The sequence below is a fragment of the Nannobrachium achirus genome (genome assembly GCF_963921795.1).
Source record: "Nannobrachium achirus genome assembly, chromosome: 7".
NCBI classification, from domain to species: Eukaryota; Metazoa; Chordata; class Actinopteri; order Myctophiformes; family Myctophidae; genus Nannobrachium; species Nannobrachium achirus.
This window is the reverse complement of record NC_137816.1, coordinates 46,726,767-46,746,090: the sequence shown is the minus strand read 5'-3', so window position 1 is coordinate 46,746,090 and position 19,324 is coordinate 46,726,767. Positions and strand designations below refer to the sequence as shown.

At 44.7% G+C, this 19,324-nt stretch overlaps 1 protein-coding gene across 1 annotated transcript in view; it reads left to right on the top strand.

Moving 5' to 3' along the window:
• The first annotated feature begins 5,821 nt into the window (after positions 1-5,821).
• Positions 5,822-19,324, top strand: part of smad3a (SMAD family member 3a) — a 51,131-nt gene continuing 37,628 nt past the window's right edge. The window contains exon 1 of the mRNA XM_080730794.1: positions 5,822-6,611. Within this exon, the coding sequence (XP_080586920.1) occupies positions 6,409-6,611 (203 nt within the window). The 5' untranslated portion in view covers positions 5,822-6,408. The remainder of the gene's footprint in view (positions 6,612-19,324) is intronic.

The following is a 19,324-nucleotide window of genomic DNA, read 5'->3' as shown; positions in this document are numbered from 1 at the left end:
TAACTATAACATGTTCTTTTCGGAGTACAGATCTCCGCCAGGCCTGGTTGCCTACCCAGGGCTGTGGTCAGTCGCGTGATGCAGCAGTCAGGACACAATGAAGCTGGAGGGGAAATAGAGTCTGACAGATATGCAACTGGTCACGTTTATTGTGCCCCCAGAAGTGCAAGTGGAGGGTTCCCGCACAAGGAAGCGGTGCAGTTCCCATAGCTCCTGGTAGTTGGTAGTCTGACTACTGAGCCTTGGCTAAGGTATGACAATATTGATAACAGTCCCATCCCAAGGATATGATAACGCATGTATCAGGTGTCCCATGCCAGGAGGTGATGCGGCCTGTCAGGATGCGTGTATCAAAAAAGCACCTCAGTTAAGGTAAGACGCGCCCACGGAAGCTTGTGATTGGCTGAACCGGAGGTAGGGAGGGCTCCGCTATGTTGGACCGCGCGGAGGTGCCGAAAGTTGGGGGACGAAGATTTACTATCCTGGCCCCCTGGTTTACAACTCGAACTGCGCTGAGTCGGCTCAAGCTGACTTTGCAACGCTCGACGCGGCGACACGCTCGCTTTAGCTCACTCGGCGGTGTCTCACATGGATCAAGTCCGCTTGAGACGGCGCACCGCCGGCGTCTCCACCGAAAACAAGCTTCCCGGGGCGGTTCTTACCTTTTATAACCAAGGTGCTTTTTTGATACACGCTGTCAGGATGCGCTGTTATAGGCAACACAACCTGAGGATGCAGGGACTCACCCTGAATTTCTTCAGGGCAGGTGACACAATACAGGAGCTTTGCAGGTCCTCTGTGATGACCCTGTCCACTGCAATGCCCATGAAGATCGTGCTCTCTGCCTCTCTTCTTATAGTGGGCCAAGACTGGACGTTTTGGCCCGCAGGCCCATTTCACACTGAGGAAGGCCTGCTGGCCGAAAACATCCGGTTTGATCTGCTGCTGGGGGTAAACCCTTAAATAAAACAAGAAAGATCCTACTTGGATCTAAGTGAATGCTGGTTTCCTGTGTTAAAAATTCATTGTTGCCAGAACCGTCCGTGCACCCGATACACAAGTATTGTGAACTCGCGGATGAGTGCTCCCCTTTCCCTTTTCCAAGTTATACTATTAAATCCTTGTGTTAAAGTGTGTGGTACTTTAAAAGGAACGTACTGTATATTGAATGAATAGCAAGGCAAAATGCGAAATGGAAGACGCATTGGTCAATAATTAATTTACTCTTTATGTTGAGCATTCAGCCTCGATGTTATCACAACCACACAAACACTTGGAACCTCTTCTCATTCTGCAAACACACTATAGGGTCACCGGACATTGAACAGTCTCTCTCCCTCTGTGTCTCTCTCTCTCTCTCACACACACACACACACACACACACACACACACACACACACACACACACACACACACACACACACACACACTGAACCAAGTCCCCTGAGGTGCAGATGAGCACAATGTCATTATCGTCCATCGGATTGTACATGGTCATTACCTATTCAGCCTTTACTGACATGCCTTTTGTGCTCTGTAATTCTTCTCTTCAGAGACCCCCGTCCCCCTCCATAGTCCCGCCTTCCACCACAACCCCCCGCAACTACTGCCGTCCATCTGTAATCCCATCCCCCCACCAGCCCGTATATCCGTCTCACCCTACACTTCTCCAAAACCAAACCAGCTGTCTTGGCCGGTCGTGTCCCCGGAGGCAGAAACAGGTGCCAGGGGGAGGGGTGGGGTGTGGAGGTGGTGGTGGAACTGGAGGGTCTCAGCAATGTGACATGGCAGCATGCTCTCCCATCTCCAACCTGCCAACGCATCACTTTAACTGAGACCTTGGTGTTGTTTACAAGAGTGACAAGAGTGCCAAACAATAAAGAACCAGGGCCTCATTCATTACTTTATCCATTACTAGGCTAAATAAAGAAGAGCAAATATGATTTGATGATTGTCATGTATCACTTTTTTAGTTTTTAGTGTGTATGTGATGGGTCTGTCTTATTACGATGCTACAAAACAAACTCTTCTGTGTACTGTAGGCCTACATAACAGTATATACTACTATAATGTACAATAAAGTTTGTTTTTTATTTTCAGGAATGTGATGTTGTATAGATACTGTTATTTTTTTAAGTTTAGAGGAAGTGTGTAAGCATGCTGCATGCTTATAACTGATGCAAAAAATATGCATACTGATGTGATGAAAGTGCTGGCTCAAAGCCAGAGTATTTTAGCACAAGCAAGAAAGAAAGAGAAAGAGGGGGACCACGATGATCACCCTATACTGTACACACACACACGCACGCGCACACACACACACACACACACACACACACACACACACACACACACACACACACACACACACACACACACACACACACATACCAAAATGGCAACCACAAGTCATTGTTACTATTCTAGGATGACTGTGAACTGTCATGGACCCACGGATATGTGTTGCAGCATATATATATGTTACGGTTAGTTTGGGTAACTCGGTTAGACTGTGGTAAGAGCGCTTGTTTTGTCGTTCACCACACACCAATCACCACCAGATGGCGACGACAGCCATTCACTAGTGAAGGCGCTGACGTCACTCGTTTGCGACTCTCTTTCTTTATTTACTAGCCTAGCCTAGCCTAGCCTAGCCTAGCCTAGCTTGCCCAGGCCTTACGGCCTGGGCATAAATATAACGATTGCATTCACCACGGCTTCGTAACTCGCGCGGCGCTCCGCTGGCCTTCGCGCCGCTTGCAATGTCGTGGACAATCGAGCGGCTCCGCCTGGAGGACGTTGTTGTGGCGACCGCTTGTTCCGCCCCGTGCCGCACGGCGAGCGCTCCGTTTCTCTATCTAACCGTTTCTCTATCTAACCGTGACATATATATATATATATATTTATATAGGTCTATATATATATATATAGTTAAAAGGGAAAAGAAAAAAAATACATTGATGTTTTCTGATTTGTTATTGACTATTTTAGGTTTTTTGTGTATTGTTTTCTGCAAATATAGACAGTTACCTACTGAATTGGCTACATTCCTCATCATAGTATATATATTGTAACATTTCAACATGTTGCTTTCATGCCATTGATGGCACACCAAATGAATTGAACTGCCAACAAAGTACACCTACTATATTGCTGTGCAGGCACGTGCACACATAGACATCAAAGGGGGCTTGAGCCCCTGCCCTTTTATCCCTCTGTAAAAAGTGCTCTCTCCAGACCATGAATGCGGTTTTTACTATGCTGAAAGAAACGCAAATTCAAGAGAATTGCCTTGTCCAAACTCTCAGAATTCAGTTGAGTAAGCTTAGTTTAGTGTGGTATCAAGTACCGAAAATAGCCAACCTCCAAGCTCACAAAGCGTCACAGCGCGAGTTTGTGCGACACAGTAGTGGCGTTTCCATAAACCTATTCGAATTAGGGAAGCGAATTATCAGAAATACGCATTAAGACAAAGCGAATTTAGCATGTTTCCATTTGCGGGTGTCATTCGAATTAGCGACGTTCGCAAGAGTTGATCGGGCTGATTTTTTTCAGACCGAACCTGAGCACTGCACCGTCTGCACGTCTGACTGCTGTGACTCGGTCGCTGTCTAGTAGTGGGAAGAAGGGATTATCAGTCATCATCATGGCCCCAAATAACTTTTAAATATATTACAATTGGCGACGAGTCTCTTACGAAATTGGCAAGAGTTCCTCTCAATACATAAAGCTACCGGTTCACCGGTAAAACCGCGGTCGCCTCGCTGCACAGTGCAAGTTTCAGCGTCCTCTGGAAGGTCAGGTGGCCGATCTGCAAGCTCACAACGCGGCGCGGAGACGTGGATGCGAGCTGCTGTGCCTGTGAGCTTGTAGATTGGGCACTTCAGGCACGCAACACCGTGGGATGAGGAAGGGTTCGCTCGCCATCGATGGCTTGAGGTGAAAACGGGAGGAATTTACACATGGTCCGTGTCACTCCGTGTGTAACAAACAACAGGTTTGTTTTGTGGGCTAACGCTATACCATGGACAAAGCGGCAGGGGAAATGGACCTAGAACGTCATAATCTATTCGCATTTATTGTCTGACCCGTTTCCATTCACTTAAGCGCATTTAGTTTATTCGATAAAGGCTCAAAATCCTCCTCCTCCAAGCGGATAACTTTTTTTGTGGATAATGAAAGTTTGTTCGCATTTTGAAGTGTTTCCATAAAAACATTTTGCGAATAAGCCGTTAATGCGCAAAAAGTGGCTTTATGGAAACGCCACTATTGTGAGGTTTGCTATTTTCGATATTTCCACCAAAATATCCTTTTAGGAATTTCAGCCCCTGCCTCTAACATTCTCTGCACGTCCCTGTTGCTGTGGAGCAATCAGTGTTTTACAGCCTTTTCAAGTGTTTGCAAATAGGGCACTCGCGATTTGGAAACTGTCCTTGGATGCAGTTAAGTATTTCTTTTGAAGCTGAAGAACAAAGATAGACATACACCAACCAAGCTGTAGTGGGCTATCACTGGCAGAGGACTCAGTGGTTATACAACACAGTCCACCATGACTCTCTCTCTCTCTCTCTCTTTCTGCCTCTTGACACACACTGATTGTTGGTGTTTGAGCTGTGTGTGCATGCATCACTGTGTGCATCACTGTGTGCATATTTCCCAATGATGGACTGCACTAGACTGCACTGCAATACAACATTAACATCTTAACACCAGAGCAAGATGGCTATAGGGCACCCTATACTATAGGCCTACTATTCACCAGTAAGACTCCCTAAATCGGAAGATAAGCGACCGTCAGGTCGCATACACAAACTTTAGAAGGCAATGGTAACCACTCGGGAGTCAGGAGGGAATATGGGAAATGGGACAGATCCATGTTGTTGACATGACTTTAGAGATACTGTGTACAGCTTTGCGTGCTTTTAGGGCAAAATCTGTAGGAGCAGTGTCCAAAAATGTGTTTTGCAATAATCTGCCTCATGGTTGTGCTAGAAGAGGGCCATGTGAGAAATGAGGTGGAGGTTGTGGTTTGGAAGCCAAGGAGTGTGTGTGCAAAGTTTGGCATGGATAGTGGCGGAAGAAAATACCTCTGGGAACTCAGATTGGGGCAACGGTGGCAGAGATATGAGTAGGGCAAAAGTGTGACGTGACATTTGACGGAGAGACGGACAGACTGACAGACAGCCGTTTAACTGCGACTTGACGGTCGCAACACGTTATTTTCTTATGTTGGAGACAGAGACGTTCCTCAAGAAATGCTTGCTTTGGTTTAAACCAGTAAATAAAAAACTGATTAAAAATAATAAATAATAATCAGCTTGTTTTTACCCATCACATTGAACACACTCCATTCCCACATTCCCTATTTCAGTAGGCATCCGCTCTGCTGCTGCTGTGAATCAATGTGATGTTTTATGTTACTTTATAGCCTACTGTCTCTTAATTAGGTTACACACTTTTTTTTTTTTTAATCCCTCTAATCTTCTTTATAACTTACCTGACAAAGTCGAGTTGAAGTGAAGTTGAGTTTGCCTATCATTATGTTTTATTTTGTATGTATCCCTGTGTTATATAACCAAATGGTAAGGCTATGTGTACATGTAGCCTATGTGTCAGAAAGGCAGGCAGCTAAGAAAGAAGAGCTAAACCACAACTGCATGCAGCAGTTTATTGCCAGCCTGGAAAAAGGCAGGGATTGTGCAATGTGTAAAACGCGGTCCAACATTTGGCCAGCTGCTCCCAGTGGTCTTTCAGGCTCTGAATGAGGAGTCTAAACACAGGCTGAGCTGCATTTGCATTTGAGGCAGACTTCAGACGACCAACCTGGGACAGCCTAGCGGTCTAGCGGATGACTCTGAACTTAACCAAAAAACTTTGTTCGAAAGGAATAAAACAAAACAACGACAACCTACGCCGGCGTAATAAAACTATCGCCGAGACTCGTGTAGTGTATTTCAAGTGCCGTTCGAGTCATGCGTGTAGTTTGGTTATAAGTTCTATTGGGAGTAGCAGCAGCAAAAACAAACGCAAAAAAAAACGTGCAGACAGGACTAGGTTTCTTGGCGGAGTAGTACCAGATCTCCCGCTGCGGTCGCACACTGCGTTAATCGCAGAGCTCCAGACACACGGACTGAACACCAAGAAGGACTGAAAGCATTTAAATACATATGATGCTTCAGTTCAAGTGTTACCGTGGAGTTTACTAAAACAATCGCTTGTTTTTTTAAACCCCACCACCTTTTCTCTGCATCTGGGGGCGCTTATACCGTCTAAAATATAAGATTTGTTTTGCGGATTTCTCTTTTTTTGTGTGTGCCAACGTGCGGTGGCGGCGGCGGCGGACCTCCTCTCTCTCTCTCAGCACTGGAAGGACAAGTTCTTTGAGAGGACTGAACTCCACAACAAAATATGTCAATTTTGCCGTTCACTCCCCCCATCGTGAAGAGGCTCCTGGGCTGGAAGAAGGGCGAGCAGAACGGCCAGGAGGAGAAATGGTGCGAGAAGGCGGTGAAGAGCCTGGTGAAGAAGCTGAAGAAGACGGGACAGCTGGACGAGCTGGAGAAAGCCATCACCACGCAGAACATCAACACCAAATGCATCACCATACCGAGGTAATAACTGAACTGACTGCAGGATTATTAAACAATATGCACTCTCACTGAAACCTCAGACAGCCTAACAGATCAGTCCATCCCGAGTGTATTACATCAGTGGTTCTCACACGTTTAAGTTTCAAGGTCTACCCTTAACTCTTGACAGTGTACAACTACAAATGGAACCAGACGGGTCCATTTGGTTCCATCTGTACACTGTCAAGAGTTATAGACTTGTTAGGGTCCATTTAGACCCTCCTAAAGGAACCTAGAGTCCCTGGAATCCACTTTGAGAACCACTGTATTAGGCCTACCCTACATAATAAATGGAAGTGTCTGCTCAAAGCAAAGCAACATGAATTGTTCTCTCTGTTAGATCGAGATGATGGTGATCAGTGATGATCAGCCATGCACTGTCTGTCTGAGCTCTCACTGTCTGATCCCTATACTTTCTAATCTCCCATGTGTGATAAGAATGACACATTTTGGTTGTTCTCTTTTTTTGTGTGCTTTTGCATAGCCCTAGTTAGTTTTCGCCTTTTCCAAATCAGCGGTAAATGTACAGTAGGCTATATATAGACAATTAGACATATATACCCGTTTAAGATTTAAACGTTTAGCTGTTATGTCGCTGTGATGAGTTATTTATTTCAAGTTGGCAGGTGTCCTTCCTTGCATGCAACTCCTGCTTTGGGGGGAAACAACAGCAAGCATGCACTTTCTGTACCTTTTTATACATTGTGTGTGTGCACACACACACACACACACACACACACACACACACACACACACACACACACACACACACACACACACACACACACACACACACACACACACACAAATGGAGTCCCAAGTTATATAACTTGGCCTTAATCTGGGAGCTTTCTAGCATGGTGGGTTTTGTTTGTGTTTAGAGCGTAGGCAAGGCTGTGGCCTGTGGGTAGGCTATTGGTTTTTATATTCTTTCCTTTAACCGCGCTGTGTGTGTGTGTGTGTGTGTGTGTGTGTGTGTGTGTGTGTGTGTGTGTGTGTGTGTGTGTGTGTGTGTGTGTGTGTGTGTGTGTGTGTGTGTGTGTGTGTGTGTGAAGCAGCACCAACAACAACCCATAATCAACATTGGCATTCGGGCAAAATGACTACCCGTTGTTGAAATCTTTCAATGCGCTTTTTATGGGGCTGAAAGAAGGCTTGCTGCACTGTCTTTACTGCGGAGACAAGTGAAAGTCCCTACAGAGGAAGTGTTGGTAACACACACCATGTTGGTAGCCCACTGCAGTGTTTCTCAAACTGTTACATTTCGAAGTCTCCCCATGACTCTGACAGTACACAAATGGAACCAAATGAACCCATAAGGGTCCATTTGGTTCCATTTGTGTACTGTCAGAGTTACAGACTTGTAAGGGTCAATTTAGACCCCCATAAAAGTCCATGGAATCCACTTTGAGAACCACTGTCCCATTGTACATCAGCGGACTCCTTTTTGCCGTGAAGATTTGGGAATGCTGTCATGTCACTAGAATTTTGAGCTGACCTCCAGCTTCCTACGTTCAGACAATGGGAATGCTACACAGTTAGTTACTCTGCTATGCTATTTATATATAATAACCCTGACTGACTGCAATACAGTGAGCACAATCTCCATTGCCATGCTTGGCACTGGCACTGATTGCTTCACAAGTTTCGTATGTAGGCCTAATGTAAGCAAAGGCCTCGACCCTTCACCCCTCAGCAGATATCTCCACACTGTGCTTCAACAGCCCCAGTAGCATGCTCGATGAAATCAAATCTGACACAGGGGGGCACTCCCACATTCTCAACTGCCACAAGTGTTTTGCATATCATAGTGTGCATGGGCCCGGGGCGGGCCTGCATCCAAACGTTTTTAAGCTTGCCTGGAAAGTTAAATGTTTGTTTCCAGTTTCATATTCCTACCACTAATGCAGAGGGGAAGCGGTGGAGTGCGCTAGGATGACCTCAGATCAATGTTGGCTGACAGTTTCCCTGGAGAGCTGGCCTTGTGGTACCTGCATCCCCGCTCCTATTCATTCCCTGCATGCCGGCAGGCTCACAGCAGCTGCCACAGAGCCTGCTCAGGCCTGTCCCACGGGGAGTTTCAGCTCCCTTATCTTCCTGACACATGAACTGACACGGTGAGGCCCATCAGCAGCCAGCTGATCAGATAGTCAGCTATAGCAGAGTAGCCACTGTCAGCTGTGCACTGTGGGAAGCAAGGAGCAGTAGAGGAGTGGTTCTCAAAGTGGATTCCAGGGGACTCGGTGGGTTCCTTTAAGGGGGGTCTAAACTGACCCATACAAGTCTGTAACTCTGACAGTGTACAAATGGAACCAAATTAACATTTGGTTCCATTTGTACACTGTCAGAGTTAAGGGGAGACCTTGACATTTTGAAAGTTTGAGAAACACTGTATAAATTAATATATAGGGTGATCATTATTACTGTAGTCAGAAATCATAATCTAGGTGGCCCTGTATAGCTTTGTAAAGATTGTAGTTCTTACAAGACAAATTCTAATCGTTGTTTGAAGACTCTCCTAGTAATTACTGCACTTTTACAGTAGGCATGCTTTTGTCGAATGCAAATTACTCAGTAAGAAGAAGAACTTATGGAGCAAAGCAAACTATGCAGTATTATGTCTGGCTGGCAGCTAACTTTATCCTTGTTGTCCATATTCCCCTTTCAGCAATTGGTCAAAATCCCATTGTTGGTTTGTCACAGTTGTGGCCGGGATTCCATTATTTCAGCTGGATTATTCAATGCTTTGCTTGCACAGTGACCACATTGAATTCTGATCACAGACTTGTATTTGAACTCTTATGTGGCTGTGATCAAGATGTGTGCTTCACTGCTTGAAGGGGCGGCAGTGGCTCAGGAGGTAGAGTGGCCCCTAGTGTGGCCTTCTTGGAATCAAAAGCTTCCTGGTTTGATCCCTTGATTGTGATAAAAAATACTCACAATAATCGTATTGTGGAGTTTTAAATCTATCGTGAAATTATCCTCTGTCATTCACTGGGATCAATTCAGCTTTTATTTTCAGAGCTGCAAACCCTCTAATGGACCTGTAAATAACATAGTTGATTCTTACATACCGGTACTTCTTTTCACTCTCTACCAAATCCCTTCGCCAAAAAATAGCCGATCTTCTATTTTTTGATTATCGCGATAATATTGTAAATCACAATTGCTTTGGTCACAATAATCTTGACATTACATTTTCATATCATCCCATCCCTACTCCTGGCTGCACGTCGAAGTGCAAAACACTGAAAACCTAATTGCTCCCGATGAGCAGGTTTGAGCCTTTCATGGTTTCCTCTGCTGTCTGTGAATGTATGGGTGAAGGTGAAATACATTGTAAAATGCTTTGGAGAGAGGCGGCGCTATACATATGCAGTCCATTTACCATTCCATTTAGTACTTTTGTTTTGAGGAAAGATTTAACTAGTGCTCGACTGCCTGGAATGGATATCCTCGCATGATCAGATCAGTTACACAGATTTTAAGCGAGTTGAAATGTGCTTAAGTTCTTTGCCATGTAAGTATGAAATAGTCATTTCATACTTGAATTAGTCATTTCATACTTGAATGAAGTATTGTAGTACTTACATTGTAAGTACTACAATAGCTAATTGTAGATAATTAACTATTTAGTTAATTAACTATTTAGTTAATACCAAAGATTCTAAAATGGGACCCAATGCCTGCCTTCCCTGCTTGGCACTCAGCATCAAGGGTTGGATCGGGGGTAAAGTCCCTACGACATACTAGGGTCATGTCCAGGGGGTGTACTTGTACATCAAGCTGCCTCACGCTACAGAAACAGGAGATAGGCTAGGCTCCTGCCCTATGGGCCTCTTGCCAGGCTCAACAAGGTTTACTTATACAAAGTTGCAGTACGTTTTTACTACTACTTTTCTAGTGAAAGTGTAGTTGTGGATATGTGTGGTTATTTTGTTTTTAGTGGGTTCTCAAAATAGAATGGCACCAGCACAAATGTTTTAGCTTTTTTTCCCAGGAGTTGCACATGGAGCGACAAAATATGTATTATTGAGTATACCGACAACAGTGTTCAGGATCAGGACATAGGGTTAGTTCGCAGGTAGTTTTAACAGTGAAACTTCAATAGTCTATAGAGCCCAACAAAACCCCACAACAGAACACTAGCTCCTGCTGCCACTTTAACTTTCATTATTTAATTTTGAATCCAAAGGGTTGTGTCACATTTGGTGTGGCAAGGCCATTATGTTAGTATTTCTTTACTAGGACGCTGTGGCCACTTTTTAAACAATAAGCAACAGTAAATGAGTAAATGCCAAGGCTCCTATGTAATTTCAAGTCTTAGTCACCCCACAGCAAGCTGTTGTGGCTTTGTGGTATGGCCCGGCCCTTTCTCACTTTCTGTGTCTTTTTTTTCCCCCTTCTTCTCCTTTCTATTTTTCTTCTCATAGACCGTGTTATGAAAAGCTCTCTGAGTTGCTCACTTCCGTCCAATGCAAACATTGGTGTGTCAAGTGCTTCAAGTCATTAAAATGTGACATTATCCAGTTATGTTCAGGAATCTGGAGGTGCGTTCAAATGGCGCAGTCTACACCGGCCAAAGGTGGGAAGTTCTGGGAAGGTGACTCATCTATGGTCATGGTTATTATGGTCTGGTTTCACAAGGGTTGACAGATAATAACTTTATTGATCCGGGATGGGGGGATTTGTTACAGTTGGCCACAAATTAATGAGACAAAAGGTTCATAAAACAACAACAGAAGCTAATGCAAAAGAAGCATCAGTACTGTCGTGTACATACATTCTCAACCAAATTGTAGTATTGCAGCCAAAATACATATTTATTTAGATTTAAAAAACGAATTCCTATCTGTGTACGAGTGAATGATGTGCCCGGTCACTTTATGTGACTGCAGTCAATAAATTATATCTGGTAATAAACATTAATTTCTGTAAATGTTGGGCCTTCATTAAATCACATAACCATTTATACAGTACTTTGTTGACTGGAGTCCTCCATGGGTCTATAAATGATGGTCCCGAAAATGTTCCCTTTACACCAAATCTCTTTGTCGAAAAAAGCTTTTAGAGGCACTACCCTATACCTCCCTCCAGCGTTGTGTCTGTGGTCCATGTTATGACATTGCTTTGGTGATGTGTGCGTGTATGAAAGCGCAATAGGGATGGGATGGGGGAGTTAAAGATGCTGATCATTAATGCATTGTATCCATTACGTTTAAGTACAGGGCCAGACTGAACAAAAGAAGTTAAGAGCATGTGGCCTAAGTGTGGCAACCAGCTGATTTACTCTATGAAAGGGGGAAATAGTTTCCTGCGACATACGTGACACGTCCAACCTTTTGCATTTGTGGCACCCCTATTATAGTCAGAAGTGGAAGTGCTTTTATGTGCATTCTGTAGAGGCCCCTCAACCTGCAATACAATTTGGGGTGGATTGGACTTTGCATTTTTGTTATATATTGAGTTTTCTTTTTTGTTTTCAAACAGTAGATACAGTAGACCCATTCCACTAATTGAGGGAATTCATTCTTAAGGTGGTTGCACACTGCTGCGTTTTTCGTTGCGAAATGCGTTTTTCAGGACAAGGAGAGATAGGGAGATAGAGAGAGCAAGGGACTGAGTGGTGCGCGAAACGGGCGGCAGTGTGCAACCGTGACTGACACAACGTGAGTTTGATTTTTTTATTTGCGTGCTCCGAAATTCACTCCGATATTCGGCCCGAAAAACGCAGCAGTGTGCAACCAGCTTAACTCTTACTGTGCCAATCCCGAACTAGTTCGGCTTTATTTGTCCTTATCAGGGTGCCGATCCCGAACTACTAATTTTTGTAATTTTTTTTTTTTTTTTGAGCTGCGCCGCCGGCCGTCATCTGTTTACACGGCCCGCGAGAGTGTCGCGCCGCCGATATTTACCATCCACTCCAATGCAATCCAGGATCTTTAGAGCTCATTTTCTCTGTTCCATGCATATCCATGAGGTGTGCAAGGTTTAATCATGGCTAAATCGCCGAAAATAGGGCTTCTAAAATGCTTGGTAGCCAATAGCTAACATCAAGCTAACTTCATCCTGTTCCTGTACATGAACAAAGGAAAGTGTTCAGGCGAGTCATGGCTGCACAGGGCTTGTGCATATACCAGCACTTGTCAATGTAGCATTCTATGGCCATTGGGCGCCCTCTAGTGGTGAAAAGGTGGCACAGAATGTGTTAAATGCAATGATAATTTGATTACCATAGTTTGTGCAATTTTTTGTTCCTGAAATATTTCTTTCATGATTGCTTCAGTTGTCACTGTCCAACGCACCTGCATCTGAACAAAGTGCATGTGTGAATATTTCCTTTGCATAGATTACTGAATATAACAATCAACCACAATTATAATCAACCACAATAATTGAACACAAAATAACCACATTTAAGGTAAACCACATTTAAGGTTAACTCTGACCTCTGTGAAGCCAAAAAGGGAGTGGATAGAGCAGTCTCTAAAAGGTAGTATTGCATAGTGAGATGATCCTCCGTCATGTACTGGTGACTGTTAAAATTCAATGTAGTTGTTGGAACAGCCTCTAAAAGCTACACCTATGTCTTTGAAAACATATCGTATTACCGTCCCAAGATGAAGGGCTGACTGTCCTTAACTCTTGTGCTGCTTTGCATTGCATTTACTATATTTTTTTAAGTTTCCGAATTATTTCTTGACACAGTTTTACCCTTCTACGCAAGATTTGCTAGAAGAATGACAATATACAACGGCCACTAGTTGTTGTTTAATTACAGAATGTCATGGCCTTGTAGCTGTATACAGCCCAAGGTTCTACCGAAGTTCAACATCGCCTTAAGCTCCGTCTAGACCAGTAAATATTGCTAGGCTGTAAGGTGTCAATGACATTTCAAAGCGGAGCAAGAAGTCTCAAATTCGTCACAATAGCACCTGTAGACCTGAACCCATTAAGCGAATAAATGATGTATAGGCCTGGTGTTCTGCCTGTGTCTATGCGTGTGTATGTTAGGGATGGGACGATATGAACATTTCATATCACGATTATTGTGACAAAAGAAATCAGGATTTACAATATTATCGTGATAATCCAAATCCATTATCCTGGGGCAGAACATTTGCCAAAAAATTGCAGATCTACAAACTCACAACACGTCACGTAGCTTGTAGATCGGCTATTTTTTGGTAAAGACATTTGATAGAGAGTGAAAAAAAGACTATCAAGTACGTATATTAAAAGTACCTTTTTACCAATAATATTAAATGGTACAACATATGCAGCTTGGCAAATATAAGCTGAATTGATCCCAGTCCATGACGGAGGACGATATCACGATTAATTAAACCTCCACGATACGATTATCACGCAAATGATATCGCGTATTGTCCCATCCCTAGTGTATGTGCGTACGCATGCGTGTGTGTGTGTGTGTGTGTGTGTGTGTGTGTGTGTGTGTGTGTGTGTGTGTGTGTGTGTGTGTGTGTGTGTGTGTGTGTGTGTGTGTGTGTGTGTGTGTGTGTGTGTGTGTGTGTGTGTGTGTGTGTGTGTGTGTGTGTGTGTGTGTGTGTGTGTGTGTGTGTGTGTGTGCGTGCGTGCGTGCGTGTGTGTGTTCATTGATAGACCCTGGCCTGGAGCAGTGGATTCCTCACACCTAGATGTTTCTTTTTTCTCCTCTCAGACTGCCCGGGGAGGTCTTGGTTCTGGGTGTTTTTAGCTGGCAGCCAGAACAGTCTTGTCTTGTCCACAAACATCCCCCTGGCAGCCCGTCTGCAGTCTGACCCTGCTGATTCAGACTGCTGCATGTTGGAACAGGAAAGCACAGGAGAAAGAAACACATGGCAAGGGAATGGAACAAGACGGTGACGAGGGAAAGGAATAGACTTTTAAGAGGGAAAGGAATTAATAGAAATAGACTTAGCGTGGTCATACGTTTGGTTTGTAAGGACACAGATAGGCTATATTTCTATACATTAATATACACTTATATTTTATACTTTATGTATATCTTTCCATTGTGGATGGAGGGCCTAGCATGAATCTTCCACACCCTCCTCAGTGAGAAGGGTATTGATCGCACAAAGGAAGAACAGCGCGATAAGCCAGGGAAAAGCACAGGAGGAGTGTGAGGGGTAAAATCCTCAGTGTTAATGAAACTCATGAGAGCGGGGTCCATTTGGTTCCATTCGTACACTCTCAAGCGTTAATACAGAGGTGGTTGGGAGGCAGCAGGCTGCGGTTACTGCGGCGCAGCACAGAGAAACCTCTCTGGCTGATAACCGAGATAAGTGTGTTTTCCAGACTCTACACACACACACTCACACACACAGGCCCACGGGAAGACAGTGATACACCCAACGTCAATAGAGCCACCCGCGTGTGTCTGGTATTGTCAAAAGATGGTAGTCAACATGAGACACACACACCCACCCACACACACACCCACACACACACACCCACCCACACACCCACACCCACCCACACACACAGTATGCAGGATGTACAACATGCACCTGCTCTGCTTCCTCCTCCACCTGTTGGAACACTTCTCTCTCGCTCTCTCTTCTCTCTCTCAATACATCCTGTCTTATTTACTATAATGAATAGAAGCAGCTGTACATCCTGTGTTGCTCAGTTTACATTGTGTATGCGTGTGACTGTGTAGAGCAGTGGTTCTCAACCTTTTCAGGCCGCGACCCCCAAAATAATCATATTTTAACTGGGGACCCCCCCACCTTGACGAGCACTAAGAGTTGAGGCATTACATTTTGTATAACACGCTTCTCTTGTGGAAATGGCAGATCTACATGCTCACTGTGAGCATGTTTATCACAATTTCTGCCTCAATATTTGACAATTTGGCAGCATGTAGATCGACTATTTTCACAATTTTTCCTCTAATATTTGACCATTTGGCCAATGTTTAATTTGTCATTTTAGAGGTATTAAAATGTCCTTAAATCATCACTTAAGAAATGTGCAGATACCCTCTATACACTTAAACCTTATGTTGGTTTCTTTACTGTTGAGTGAGAAAACAATGTTGCACATTAAGTTAATCATCTGGGGACCCCCCTGGGGGTCCCGACCCACAGGTTGAGATTGAGAACCACTGGTGTAGAAGTTGTGTATTATCATTTCACGACGTCCCTCGTTAAAACAAACACACGCAGCCATCACCAACGCGTCCACATGCAGACAAACCTTCGCGTAGGTGTTGCACATATAGGTTTTCACAGCCAAGCCAAGGTGCCCATGCATCGTTGAGTCATCTGAGACAGCATTGTTCTTCTTGTCAACGATGGCAGCAAGGTCACACAGAGTGTGTGTGTGTGTGCTGTCTGTCTCTGTCTGTGGGTGGCAGCTGTAATTACAGTAGTAAATTACTCTCTGTAGTAGGACGCCGGATCTGTTCCATTGTTTAATTTGCCTTGCAGAAAGGGGATGCCGCTTGCTTCTGAAGTCAGGCGTGTACATGTGTGTAATGTATTGCAGCCCTGTTATTTGAATCAAATGATAAACTCTTGCTATAGACAACACACTATTGTTATAGGTTTTACGATGGCGAAAGTGAACCTGTTTTTTGTTAACCTTTTAACTGAAGTTATCTAGGTTGTATGATGTCCAATCAGACAGGATTGGTCCTGCTTCACTTGTATATACATCACAATATATACCGTGATATATTGTAGGTCGCTTATGTCCACAAATAGGGCACAAATTTGTTTTTCCAAAATCTTCCTGATCCATGTTGATGACATGAGTGTAGACATGCTGTGTAGGGATCTTCGTGATTTTAGGGCAAAAGCTGTAGGAGCAGTGTCCAAAAAATGTGTTTTTAAAAAGCGGCCTGAAGGTGGCGCTATATGGGACAGATTCATGTTGATGGGATGAGTGTAGACATACTGTGTAGCGAGTTGCGTGATTTTAGGGCAAAAACTGTAGGAGCAGTGTCCAAAAATCTGGTGGCGCTAGAAGAGGGCCATGTGAGAAATGAGGGGTGGGTTCTCCGCGTTGCCTTGGCGGACGAATAGGTACCGGCCCCGGCTCTCCCGGACGCTCCTAGCCCGAGTTACAGCATTTTATGTGAGCTGCAGTGGAGGGGGTCCTCCACTGGGGGCGCCACCACTTTTGCATCCGTTCTGGAGCACCAGGAGTGGGTGGTCCCCAGGAATTCCCCGTGAGCAGCCCCGTTGGGGTGGTCATTTGGTCATTTTTGCACATTTGGTCATTTTTTACACCTGGGGGTTCCCCAGGGACCTGGGGGTCCCTGGAGCTCCGGGGGTCCTTGGAGGTTGTAGTTTGGCAGGTAAGGAGTGTGTGTGCAAAATGTGGCATGGATGGGGGCAACGGTTGTGGAGATATGAGCAGGGCAAAAGTGTGACGTGTCTCACGGAGGGACATTCTTTTACACCTGGGGGTCCCCCAGGGACCTGGGGGTCCCTGGAGCTCCGGGGGTCCTTGGAGGTTGTAGTTTGGCAGGTAAGGAGTGTGTGTGCAAAATTTGGCATGGATGGGGGCAACGGTTGTGGAGATATGAGCAGGGCAAAAGTGTGACGTGTGACTCACTCACTCACTCACTGACTGACTGACTGACGGACAGCCGGTGGAGGTTTTGGTAGTAAATGCGACCTACGGTCGCAATAAACGTCAACTAAGTACGGTCAGTGTTTAGGCTTATAAGTGGTTAATGGCAAACGCCCAAATATGCGAACCCTTTTTCATATAAACACCTTTCGCTTTTAGTCGTCAAAAAAAATGGATGCTGCCTGGATTGTCTGGATTTGGCATGGATTACTGACATTGTGCTGTGATCCAAAAGTCAAACAATAACAAAAGTATCTAGGTACACACTCGCTTCACTTCATTCTCACCTATACAACTCGGTGGAGTTGCACATGCTGCATATCCGATTAGTTGACCAAAAACCGTGTGGTAATATCACTATTGGTTGCACCCAGGGCGGAACGTAGAGGAAGTCATCTCAGAATTGCATTTTATTACATCCAACATCCTTCTTTATCTGGGGTTTACTATATATGTCTCAGACTCTGTGTGTGTGTGTGTGTGTGTGTGTGTGTGTGTGTGTGTGTGTGTGTGTGTGTGTGTGTGTGTGTGTGTGTGTGTGTGTGTGTGTGTGTGTGTGTGTGTGTGTGTGTGTGTGTGTGTGTGTGTGTGTGTGTGTGTGTGTGTGTGTGTGTGTGTGTGTGTGTGTGGTTAGTCAAGCCAGTGGAATGCTCCTCTCGCAGTGCCTTGGGGAGGGCGTGGGCTGCTGTTTGGTTTGCGGCTGCTCCAGGGGTGGAGGGGGTTAGACTGCCAGAGACAGCTCTGCCTCAACTTGGCCCTGGCTGTCTCACTATCTGCAGGGGAGCACGCGCGCGCACACCATGCACTCGCCAGACAACAAGCCTGCCTTTGTGCGGCTCCACCGGCCACTATAGCACCTCCGCTACAAGCACTTTGCTAGTACAGATGGATGTGTGCGGGGGAAAAACAACTCGAACTACAAGGTTTTAAGCAGAGGATGAGAGATTAGTATTAATCTGTCAGTGTAATGGGAGGGTCTTAATTCGCGGAGCGAAAATATCAAAGATGGTGGGATTAAATCATCTGACAAAAGTTGTGGAACTGGAGGCAGGATCAGAGATTAAGGATAACCCGGTGGTCCAGAGTGGCTGTAAAGTTGCGCTACGCCAATTAACTAGGGCAGCTTGATAATAGAGAAAGTGACTGTGATGATTTTCTGTGGAATAGTATTTAATTGTATGCAGTTTGCATTTCAAATGTCATTTCAGAACATTCATCTTTGTGGTTATTTTTGTGGACAGCTGGGGGGAGATATTACCGGGCGTACACATTTCATATTCAATATTTTAAGTCTTGCTACAGTGAAAACTAAGCATTATTATTATTAATTTTTTTACTAACATCTTTATCCCACGATTTTGTACCCCATTTTTCACCCAGTGTCAATTATCTAATGTAATCCTGGGCGCTACACTCCCTCTGCCAACCTGGGGAGACAACGGACTGACCTCATGCTTCCTTCTATGCATGAGGAGTCCAAGTTGGTTCTTGTCACCTGACAGGGGGGAGTTTCCCCGGGTTGGACTTAGCCCGTGGAAGGAACACGTTAATCCAAACAGTTCATTTTCCCTCCATCAGGTGCCTGGCTGGCCAGGGAGAGGCAGTATAGAGACTAGGATTACTGCATGTTTTTTGTGAGGGTACCTACCCTAGGGGACATGGGGAGAACATGCAATCTCCACACAGAAAGGCCCTTTTGCCAACCCCACCTAGGGTATGGGCACTGATGACGCAGAGGAAAGAACACGGCCCTAAGACCAAGCATTATTCAAAAAACAGCATAATAACAAGTCAATCTCACTTGATTTTAAGTGCTATTGGGTTGGCCACACTTGTTATTTGATATTCTAATTGTAGCAAAAGGCAACGATATAGGCAACGATATGAGCGATATTGGCGATATGGGCAGCGATATTGCAATATCGATACCGTTGCCTTTTACGATAATGGTATTGTGCATGGTCATACCTCGCTAACGATATATTGTGCAGCACTAGTATATACCACATTATACAGTGTGATCCTGGTTCGACTCCTGGCTGTTTGCTGTGTGTCACTGGTCTGCTTTCTGTACGCCTTTGCTGACTCTCTGTCACTATGAAAATAAA